The 11,933-nt window shown below is 39.1% G+C and overlaps 2 protein-coding genes across 2 annotated transcripts in view; one reads left to right on the top strand and one right to left on the bottom strand.

Annotated features, from left to right (window-relative positions):
• Positions 1 to 886: 886 nt before the first annotated feature.
• Positions 887 to 6,997, bottom strand: LOC103390200 (inactive phospholipid phosphatase 7). The gene is made up of 2 exons (XM_008325948.3): positions 5,311 to 6,997; positions 887 to 2,227 (listed from the first exon to the last, which is right to left on the bottom strand). The coding sequence occupies exons 1-2, from the start codon at positions 5,786 to 5,788 to the stop codon at positions 1,839 to 1,841; spliced, it is 867 nt and encodes a 288-aa protein (XP_008324170.1). The 5' UTR covers positions 5,789 to 6,997; the 3' UTR covers positions 887 to 1,838.
• A 143-nt stretch (positions 6,998 to 7,140) lies between these two features.
• The window catches only part of fam78ab (family with sequence similarity 78 member Ab), an 8,780-nt gene continuing 3,987 nt past the window's right edge, over positions 7,141 to 11,933 (top strand). Inside the window, exons 1-2 of the mRNA XM_008325947.3 lie at positions 7,141 to 7,559; positions 8,261 to 8,564. Coding sequence (XP_008324169.1) covers positions 8,302 to 8,564 — 263 coding nt within the window. The 5' untranslated portion in view covers positions 7,141 to 7,559; positions 8,261 to 8,301. The remainder of the gene's footprint in view (positions 7,560 to 8,260; positions 8,565 to 11,933) is intronic.

Genomic DNA, 11,933 nt, shown 5'->3' with positions numbered 1-11,933 from the left:
AGGGTTATTTTGGGGACATGTTTTTCTGGGTCGTGGAGACCTTGGCTTTGGTGAGAAATTCAAACCAGCTTATCAAACACGGTCTTGGGGTTTTTGTGTTATTGTGTTATTTTGTGTAATAAATCAGTTTAATACATGGATGTTCTTGGATCCTTCTAAAATGATATGGGTTGCAGGTCAAATTCCCAGGTCTGAGCTTCATAAAGCACATGCCATATCTCACAGTCACTGCAACAATTGTCCTAAAAATGAACCTTAGCTTGCCCATGCCTGGTATAGACTGTGTATTAAAAAAGTGATAAGTGGATGGATGTTATAATTATTGGCTATGCAGTGCAGCGCAGGAATGGAAAAGTAAATGTGACCACTTTAAATTCAACTCTCAAGTGCCTGACTCTTCTGTCAGTGTCAGAGGACATATTCAAATCAGTTTCTGTTCCAGCTTTAGGTGTAGTTTCGTTGTATCGGTGCTGCTCCCTGTCACATCTTGAGTTATGAGCAGTGTGGCGAGAAAATCATGTGAAAGGCAGAGAGTATAAAGGTCACAGGGGAAAGCAGATGTCTAAGATCTGTAGATGAGGAACACGTGATCAAGGCACAATGGCGTTCAGTTTTAAGAGTCGTCATGATTCAGTTTCCAGACAACAGTGAGACTGAAAACTCATAAAAAAGTCAAAGTTCAGTGAAGGGAACAGGTGCAGATTGTCCTGGATATAGGAAAATCTCATATATTCTTTAAGATAAAATATAACTTATTTTGGATGGCCATTGCCTTTCCGAGAATTTACATACAATTAGTTTTTTATTTACTATAACTTTCATTTACTTTAATTTACTAAAATATTCCATTTATATATAATTATAAAAAATATGCATTAAATCCACGTATGGTTTCGCTTGTTTTATTAACAACTTGGAGAAACAGTGTAAAAACATGGAATAGAAATCCCTGTACAGAACACGCTGAACTAATTTACAAATCTTCTTCACTGAAACATTACTGAAATTAAATCAAATTATAAAAATAAATCAATAAAAAATAAATAAAAATCACCTCATCAGATACCACTGTCTCTTCACACCAGAAACATTTGATCAACTAATGTACAAAATGTGTTACACTAATGTAACACTAATAAATAACAACACCACAAAAGAACAGTGTTAATGGCACGAGGAAAAGTAAAAAAAACTAATAAATAATGTTGAAGGCTAACTTTTGTTTTGTTTTTTTCCCACCCAAAGGAAATACAATAACACATCCACATTCCCTAAATACATTAGTCATGCCAATCAGGAAAACTGTGTAATATTCAAATTACATCACTTCATATATGATCACATTCACTAGAACATCCTGAATCTCTCCTTTGTTTAGTGTTAACCAATGGCCGAATAGTTAAAAAAGCCAAAAACTTTTATGGAAGAGACGAGGAGAGAAAATGAACAAAAAGAACAATAAAGAAAAAGAAAGTACAAAAACAGAACATCGTAAATCACTTCATAAATGTTCTGATAATTTCAACGGTACAACTCTTTTTAAGATTGAAAAAAAATGCAAATTCAAGGAAAATCCTAAACTCAGTTTATCCATTTTTACTGCTGTAATTTTTACATGATCTCCTACTGTAACTGTGAAGAAGCCTGAGGTGTTTTTGTGAAGCTCCATGAATATTGTCCTTCCTTTGGGAGTTACTGTACATGCAAGCAAACATGTGCATCCAGGCAGTAATGCATTTTTGTTTACATTTATTGGAATATTTAGAAAAAAAAATTTTTGAGGGTTCAGCATGTCGAATTAGCCCCCCCTGGTGGTGAAGAGTGCTCACTTGAAGAGTTTAGAAAGAAGGGTTCCAGCTGAGCGTGCTGATGGAAATGAGAGTCTGACAGGTGCTGGACGACAGCCACACCGTCTCCATCAAGCTGAAGTGGAACATGCCCAACGCGAAACCGCACACCATATCAGTGAGGTGGTGTTTTCCCAGCAACACCCGCGACATGCCCACCAGGAAGGCCCAGAGCACCAACAGGATGCGGAGCGGGACGGCCAGGACCAGGTGAGACAGGAGGAATTTAGAAACCATAGCTGCTCTGCTGGCGTGAGCCGCGGGGAAAGAGGAGACGGCCAGGGCGACAGAGTCCAAAAAGCCTGGAGTCATTTCCCAGGGTCCTCGGCGTTTGACCAGTCTCTGGAGTCCAGCTACGGTCATGACATCCAGGAGAAGAGCTGTCATAAAAATCAAACAAAAAAAAAAAGAAAAGAAAATAAGACTGGGTTCTAGGAGAGTGGTAATAAATGATCTAAGAATAAACAACAGAATACTGTACTATGAAAGTAATGTTCTGAAAATTTCTAGTGTGTGAATATAATACACTCAGTCAGGAATGACGCCATCTGCTGTTCAGACCCAGGAGGTAGACAGAATAAACTGTCAATCAATTCTGTGATACACCGTGTCTAACTTCAATCCAAGCCCCTACCAGAAAAAAACCTTATTAATCTTTCAATATTTTTGTGTAATGGCACCTGCATTTTTACTTAAAATAAATAGAGTGAGATTGTAATGGTAATGTTTTTAAATGTGTGATTTATATCTATTATCTACGCATTATCTATAAGAATAATATACTGAGAAGATAACACACAGCATTTCTAATAGGATTATAATAAAAACACATTTGTATAATCCTATTGAAATCTCCATGCATACCACTGGAGGGAGCCAGTAGTTCTCACCTGTACCCACGATGGTACAGGTGAGAACTGTGTTCCAGGCTTAACTAAAAAGACGACCCTGATTGATGTATAGAAATAAATCCTTAAAATGACTATGTTTTCGGCGGTCTGCCGAAAAACTGACGTCAACTGAAATACAGTATTACATCAGTGAGCATTTTCCCGTAACGGCTTTGGTCTCAGTCACCAGTTTCAGATCTTCTTCCATTACTGAAGTGATTAGTTGGTAAATCTGTAAAGAAGAAATGAAAGAAGAACCCGGTGGCTGTGGATTAGTAATCTCCCGAGTGAACTTCCCCATTTTTTAAGGTTAAAATTTGAGTGATTTTTTTCCCACTTCTACAGTCGTCAACAGTAGAACATGAGTTTATTTGACTCACGTTTTGTCAGATCTAAAACCTTCTGCAGAGCGTCAATATTACGTTTTCCTGAACCAGTAGAACTGATAAATACAACCCTGAAGTGTTTCAAATTGTCATTTGTTTTGTGAACCACAATTAACTATCAATTTAAGATAAAAGTGTACATTTCTGAGTAATGTAATAAGTCAGTCAGTACAACCTTAACGGAGTGATTTGTACACAATTAAAAATAAGGTGCTTCAACCCACATATGTAAGCGGCTAAATAAAGTAGGTACTTAAGTAATTGAGTAAGTCTAGCTAAAGACGTTTTGTGACATTTACTCACGACTTAGTTTTACGTCTTTTTAAACTTATAATTATTATAACTTAACATTTTTTTCTAGATGAGACAACAAATATTTTTTAGAGTGCGATCAGGTTTGGTTACAATTTAACTCACTGAAGGTAGAAAACATGATAAAGTAAAATGTAGCCCAAGTCATACATGACTTTTTTAACCTCATCAAAATGTTACTGTCATATTCATCAAAACACCAAGACAGAATAAAGAGCCTGCTTCTCCAACAACAGTATGACTGAGAATCTTCACAAATATGGGCGCTGACACACACACATTTAATTTAAGACGCCTCCTCAGACATACATCAGGTTTTATTGGAAGTGCAAACAAGACCTTGAATTTGGAGAGCCCGTCTGAGGCCTGTCTGAGGCGTTTATGGTGGGGATTTATATCTGCGCTCCAGCTGTATTTCAGAGAAAATACTGACAAGTTAAACTGGGTCACGGGAGAAACAAAGTCACACAGGAACACATGAAGACAAACAGGGGCAGACCACAGTGCTGTGATAAGGATGGGAACATCCTCTGCACAGTCAAGGTCTGCTGTCGGAGATACGACACCTTCAGGTGTCTCGCAGATATTTACCGTCACTGTGTGACCAGGCTGTTCGGAAAATATTTCAAGTTCATGTAATCCTAATAAAACTGTGGAACTGGGACACGGCATTCCCAGCAGACAGGTCTTTTTTTTTTTTTTTTACAGATTACTAGATTAAAATAAAAGAGATTTGGAGCCTGTATCATCAAATATTACTTTTTTAAAATCCATTTATGGTTTTATGACCAGCAGACAATGATATACTGGAAATTACTCTGAATCAATCATTTCGAGCAAGTAGTTGGGGTTACCAATGTCCCAGTGCAATATAACAACAGTGTGCTAATCCAGAGATTTACCGGCTTCCAATTAAAGCCCAGCGTTGCCACAGTCGGAGGATTTGTACGGCTTTTAACTCTACAAACCCCGTCTGAATTCAGATTATGAGCCCCCGTGTGTTTGTGAGTGAATGGGTGTAGGTGTGGAACTGCAGAAGAGACAAAAAGAAAAGGTTTTATGTATGTAATTAGAGGAGAAAAAGTAAAGTATACAATCTCAATGTCATAAAAGTAAAAACTTTTCATTTTGAATGGATTATAAAATGATTTGGGTTTTTTTATTTGAAACGACACTGCCCTCTGTTTTCATTTTCTAAATTTGTAAGCACTAAAATTATCGCATTATCCGGATCTGCATCTGTGAAAAAAAATGTCGTAAAGTGTAAAAAATACATGAGTCTCATCTATCAGTTTTATTTAGTCTGTTACTTTTGTTTTGCTGGATTATTAGTATTTGGCTGTACTTTTTACAGTTTATAAAAATATATGCTATGCTTTTTTGTTCCACTTTATATCTGCACTTTATTAAAGTTATCAGGTGAGTTAGAAAGTTTTTATATACATATCCATCTATCTATCTATCTTTGCAAGTCTTCATGGTTTATTCGTGAAAGTTATCGTGAGTGTGTAGACAGTGCCCTCTGTGGCCACTGATGATACAGCATATATTTTTGATAAATAAGTCGCTCCTAAATATATGCCAGAGGACGAGCAGAAGTTTCACCAAAAAAGTGTGACCTGTAGGAAAATATCGTAGATGAGATTTGTCCAGTAGGGGGAGGTAATGCAGTTCAATGAATGTCAACCCAAAAAAATACGAAATGAGTGTTGAAAGGAGAGCACAGTGCGTTAACAGCAGCCTCTGTAGGACAGGTATGAGGTACTACATAATATGTTACATATGAAAACAGTGTCAGATGTTGGAACACAACTTAAATATTGTTGATATATGAACACGTGTTATGCAGACTGCTGAGTGTGGCGTGTCATTTACCCAGCAGCAGGTTGACCAGGACTTCCTGTCCAGCCAGAGTGTTACTCCTAGTCAGACACACAATGGTGCCAATGATCCACGTGATCCCATGCCCGGTGAGCGCCAGCAAGGTGATCATGGAGCGGCAGCCTCCCCACGAGGAGGACGTGTATGCACACACACCCATGCGCTTCGACAGGCAGATGTCGATGGCCAGGAGAGAGTTCATGGCGATCCCCTTGAATGAGGGGTTCAGCTGCATGCAGTCCTCCTCGGGCATCCTGTTGGGCTCCCTCTTGTCCTTGCTGCCACTGTCCGCAGGTTCTTCACTCTGCTGGCCCGTCTGCTGCTTGTTCTGAGCCGGTTTCCTGCTGCAGCCCCGGCTCACCGAGGGGCCACAGTTGCGGATGGGAGGCTGGTTCAGGGACATGAACTCAGGTCGGCTCAGAACGCCGTTTCTCTCCCGAGTTCTGGATCTCACGTTGTAGGTGGATGGCATGTCTGGATCGGGTCAAGTTCGCCTCTCTGTGGATGCAGTGTCTATCTCCGGAAGAAAATCCAAGTGGTGCGGGTCCACCAAGGCAGTGAAATGCCCCAGAATAACCCCCCACCCCACCCCACCCCACACACACTCCTCTCCCACCCGGAGGCTTTAATGGATATATTTAGAGTCACTGGAATGTGCAGTGACCGAGCTGTTTATACCAGGCAGGCAATAACCTCCAGTGAAACTCGATATATGACATGGAGAAAAATAACAACATGCGAATATTACGCCACAACACCGTACAGCTACAGAGCAGGCCACAGGCTAAAGAAGGAGCCGTTAGAAACACACGGTGCTGCCATCTCACCAGGCGACAGCTGAAGAAAGGGCTACGGAAAAAAAGAGCATTCTTCTAAAATCCTCCTCTTCCCGCTGCTGCTGCTGCTTTCACAAACAGTGGTAGTGACGAGAGGAGACGCTGTGCCGAACCAAAGATGGTAAAACTCAACGACACAGAGTCAGAACCAAGAAGAAACAACCAAGACTGTGTAGCGCAGCTTGAGAAACGTTTGTTTTTTTTCTGTGCGCATTTTACGTAGTTTACGTATAATCCTGATTCAGCGTCTACGCTACGCTCTGCTGTGGAGTGGAGTTCTCCAAGGTGCTTAAACAGAAGGAAGAACAGGGACAAAAATAATACGACTTTTTTTTTTAATATAACAAACGTTTGTTGTATAAACAAAATCGCACCAACGTTTATTTAACGTAACGTTTGTTTCTAATTAAAAAACAGAAAATAATCATTACATTTTCAAAGTTAAAAAAACTAGCCCAAGGCTAAGCTAAAATATCATGATAAAACTGTTTTCAAAGATGTTAGAGTGGCCACCAAAACCAGACACACTTGAAATTAAAACAACAGTATTACAACTTTTTGACTTTTATAAGAACATGGTCTCGTTTTATTCACACATGACTATCAGTGGTACGGTGTTATTTACCAATACAGCACAACATCTTGCAAAATATTGACGGACATATTCGACACGTCTCTCTCGACATGTTTACGTTAACGAAACTGGAAACCTTATGAAATTATGACATCTGTCTTAAGACTTTTTGACTAATCCTTATACTAACCCTCCTGCTATGATAACTAACTGGTAACTACCACTGTTGTATTCGTTGTTTTTCGTCCCCACAGTTTGTCTTAGGTTAATTCTGAATTTACAGTGTTGTTTTCTCATTGGTCTGCCGCGCCCTACACAAACCTGCCGTTGCCTCTATTTCCCAGCATGCCCGCAGCTCCGACCGGAAGTGTCGTATCGGTGATACTTATAGCGCTGCTCTCCGGGCTGCTGAAATAGACCAATGCGTCTCGGGGTGAACCTGCCGTGGCTGCGGCGATGGGACCAGCTCGGAGAAATGTCAGACTGTGCAGGAATTTAGCCTGAACTCCATCCAGTCTCACAGGGCGGGACGGTGTCGCACGGCTGCCGCGGACTATGTGACGTTAGGCGTCGGTCTCGCCCCGAGGCGTCATGCTTTTATTTCATCCAACATTGAAGAATGGATCCGGCGAAGCGCAGGGCGCTGAAGTTGAGACGGCGGTGTGCTCTGGATGTTGCGGCGGCAGTGGAAATGCTGCCTCTCTGTGTGGGACGGTGAAATAAATAATGAGCAGCCAGAAGGTTGGGAGATAAAAGGGAATAATACCTGAGTGACAGAAGAAGTGTGTGAGGCTGAACACACTGGAGACACTTTGTGCTGAACTGTTGTAGAGGTACACTTGTGTTTTTTGTTTTGTTTTGCTGCATGCTTTTAAATACTGATCACAATAAACTGAGTTGGACAACACAAGTCTTTATCCAAAATCTTAAAAATAGACCAAATATATTTTTCTTATAAGAAAGGGATGTATTTATATAAATCTCATCTGAGCTGACATTTGTGGATAATAAATGTCCTGCTTATATACACATATATATTTGTTTCAGTTTATTTACAGATGACAGATGGATACAGAGTTTTTAATCATGAAGAGATGAGATGATATTCCAGGTCAGGGATTAAGCCATGATATAATAATTACACGAAGAGAAACGTGACGCCACAATGTAACGTTAGGAGTTTTAAAAATTTAATTATTTACATCTAGCTGAACCGTTTACGCACGCGTGCTCCTTCCGTTGGATGTGACCAGTAGCTAGAGGGCACTTTTTTTATTTATTTTTTGATCGATTATTAATTGTTTTATTTGTAGTTGATAACAAGACAGTGACTGTAGAAGGAATAATGTTTATTTTTCTTCGTTGGGTTTTACGCGCCTCAAAGTAAACCTTACACGAAATATTCAACTTTTTTTGCTATGTTGGATCCGTGATGCACGACTCAATGTTAAAATCCAAATTTAATTCCGATGAGTATTTTTGTGTTGACGTACATCCATCTGTTGTGGTTCTCCGTGCGTCTCTCCTCCTCCAGACCTCCCGCCGCTCTTGTGGATTGTGTTGCTGTTTAATGCGATGGGCTGCATCCAGAGTATCAGGTGTAAGCCCAAGAGTTTCCGAGACAGTGTCATCGTCCTGGAGGTGAACACCTCCATCGATTCCAACCCCACCAGCATCGACGAGTCCAACGGCGTGGTGCTCCGCTACCGGACGCCGCACTTCCGCGCTCATGCCCAAGTCCTGGTGCCGCCGGTGCCCTGCCAGGAGACGTGGACCATCGGCTGGATCCAAGCCTGCAACCACATGGAGTTCTTCAATACTTATGGAAACAAGGGGATGTGAGTAGCACAGGTTATTTGGCTTAGACCACACACAGATGACTCTAATGTAAGGAAAGACATGACAAACAACAAGTGGTTCATGTTGGTATTTAAATACCTGGTTAACCAGTTCAGCACATTTAAAACATCAATTAAAGCTTGGAATCATTTATTGACATTTAAAAAACAAAGGAAAAGAACAATATTGACTTTTTATTGGGTTTTAGTAACAAATTAATTTCATTGGTTGTATTAACACTTTTATCACAACATGGCCAATACTGATCATGGTGACATTAAAGCATCAACTTAAATGACTATTTTACCAGGCTTAAAAGAAAGGCTGATTCTTGTTCCTGTTTTTGAGGTGCAGAATTGTGAAATATCTATGTCAACTGTTTGAACAGTGCAATCTCAACATTACACGTTGACATGTGTTTTCACGGAACTATGACAAATAGACTTGTGGTCACACAGGAAAGTGTGCTTTGAAAGTGTGCAACTATGAGTTATCGATGAGACAAAAAGCAACAAATGTCGTTTTTTTTTTAATTTGTGAAGACACCGAGTGTTGGTTAACAAATCTTTGGAAGAAGCGATCATTTATCCAATCACTGAGCTTAATTAAACTCTATTGCATTAGAGAAAACTGGCAAAGCAACTCAGGGACATGAACGATTAACAGAAACGATCCTCTAACAAAGCCTTCAGCTCAGAACTGCAGTTAGTGGGTGTATTTAAGATCAGTTAGTGTGTGTATTTAAGACGTTCTCTTTTTTTCTTCTTCTTCTTCCTGGCTAGAAAAAAAAGGGCATCCCAGGATGTGAAACCACCAGCTGACGTTCAACTATGTTTTATCTATAGACATGGTAGTAGAGGATATTTGAGTGCTGCTTGTCTAAGATTAGAGCCTGCAGCGCCCCCACCCCATCACCACCCCACATGTGTGTATGTGTGTCAACTGGAAAAAACAAAAGGCGAGAAAGTGTTGGAGCCTTTCTGTTTGACCACTTTTAACTCATTTTTGTATTAATTTAATTTTAGGTTTGTTTCTACCCCCCAATAGAGGAGTATTTATGTATTTAATATAACATTTCTACCAACATTAAAAAGGAAAAATATATGTAGGCACTGCAGGGGGCGCTTTAATTTTTAAAAAGTGAATTTCCATGACCATGTGTTAAGAGTACTAGTTTACAATAAAAATAACATCTAATTGTAATTATTTGGCCAAATGTTTTCCTACAAGAACAAGCAACACTCTCCCCAGCATTTTTATGGTAGCATTTTTAGCATTTAAATGGTAGATATTTTGCAACATATTGTGCATAACAGAAAATGCTGTATATCACCAAAACACCCTTCAGTGCCCTGTTAAAAATAACTAGTTTTTCGTATGCCTTTTGTACATTTATTTATTAATTTATTGTTTTAAATGAAACCAAATATTCCTCGCAACTTCTTGAAACACCATGGTGTCATCCGCAAACATAGTTAGTTTAGCATTAAAGTGCTATTACAACTAACATCACCCTATAGGAGTTGAAGCCAAGAAACATATATATTATATATATTTCATTAATTTGTTCAAAATGAACACCAGTGATTTTTAACCCTGACATTCGCTGCTATCACTCACTCACAAGCAAGAAGGCAGAGTATCAGAGTAACCAACATAGATATACGAGATGCAGTATACTGGAGTGTATACTATATATATAAGATGCGACCGTGTAGCGTATTTGGAATGAACCCAATACCTGTCTCTCTGTGTGCAGTTCTGCACGGTACGTAGTCTAAAAAGTAAAGTATCATATTCCTCTTAAGAGCTCTCCGATATTTTCTCTCTGGGAAAAAGAAAAATATTGACAAAGATTGCAGAGTTTTTTAAGGCTGCTTATTCATATTTTATGATACAAAAGACCCGACAGATACGTCGTTTTAGTAACGCAGCCTCTTCTAATGTAATGCAGGATTTATTTTTGACATATAGAAGTGTGGTCCTGAACTTTGAGTGAGATGTCCCTGGTCGTGGAAGCTTCTCACGCTATGTTTAAAGCATCACTATTGTCATATACGTACATAGCTGTGTAGGTCTGGTCGGACTGTGTGTATTTATAAACGGACCCTCACACATGCTGATATACACGAACTGATGTGTGTTGTAAATAGATTAGGTCGGCTCTGAAAATGAAGACGTTCTAAAATTAGACAGTGGGACATGTGCTTTAAGACCCTGATGTGAAGAGAACAGCAGATACGGCTACAAGGCAACTTCAAATGATGCTTACGCTGTTGGTGAACTTTAATGCTGCCAGTCGCCCATAAGTAGTTATAGGTTGTAGGTTCTCAGTCTTTAAGTTTAAATTTGACAATCTGAACATGTTTCCTGGGAAGAGTAAAAAACCAGCCTTGGATCGTAACAGTAAAAGCAGACCAAAGGTCGTACTGTCTGACATCACACAGCTGTGAATATTTATAATTACACAACATAAGCTGATGAGCATTTCCAAATTTTCTTCTGTTCTACATCCGTCCAACAACACAATAACAATAACAAATATATATATACACATATATATTTACATATATAATATATATTTAAAAAATATTATATATATATAAATATAAATACACTATATATATTTTTGGGTCCAAAGACAAACCATCTTTCTGTCTGTTATAAAATATACAGATAGATGGTTTTTAATAAAAAATATACCTATCTATCTATATATTATTACATATTTAAATAAAATATATATATTCATATATATCTTGGTTCAAACCTCTGAATCTCTGGTTCAAAAGTCACTCGAGAACAACCACCACAAACCACCTTTGTTAGGGCAGTTATTCCACTGAGCATCTTTGGATGACCACCTTTTCATTAATGTTAAAATCTTTTCACTTTTTTGTAGAAAAACCTTTTTTTAAAAATCAAAGCTCAACCATTTAATATCAGCCATTTATTTTATGTTTCACCACCACCATTAAGGTTTTAGTGTGTGTGTGAGAGAGACTTTTTGTGTCAGGATGTCACAACGGAAACTTGCTGCTCGGCTGCTTCAGTCACATGAACCCAGTTTCGACACCAACAGAGTCATTATGGTCTGAGGCTGTTGTTCAACGTTTGTCTGCCGCAAAAAACACATTTTTTCCTTGCAGGATGTGTTGACACACCATCAGTTAATTTGGTGTGAATTGTAGCTGTGTTAGTTGAGGCAGAAACATCTGAAACTACAGAGTTTCAGCTGTTAAAAAAAGGGAAGCAGTGTGAGGTCTGCTTTGGTAGGTAGAAGTAGAGTCTGTGTATATACTGTTCCTATCATCATCCATCCATCATCCATCAACTTATCCATCTATCCATCCATCCATCCATCCATC

The sequence above is a fragment of the Cynoglossus semilaevis genome, chromosome 14, assembly GCF_000523025.1.
Source record: "Cynoglossus semilaevis isolate Cse_v1.0 chromosome 14, Cse_v1.0, whole genome shotgun sequence".
In the NCBI taxonomy this organism is placed as follows: Eukaryota; Metazoa; Chordata; class Actinopteri; order Pleuronectiformes; family Cynoglossidae; genus Cynoglossus; species Cynoglossus semilaevis.
The sequence above is the reverse complement of the archived record's forward strand: the minus strand, read 5'-3'. Positions and strand labels throughout refer to the sequence as shown.

Coding starts and splice junctions, on each gene's coding strand:
- LOC103390200 (XM_008325948.3), bottom strand. CDS start 5,788: ATGCCATCCACCTACAACGTGAGATCCAGAACTCGGGAGAGAAACGGC. Junction 2,228..5,310: donor CCTGGTCAACCTGCTGCTGG/GTAAATGACACG, acceptor TTTTTATGACAG/CTCTTCTCCTGGATGTCATG.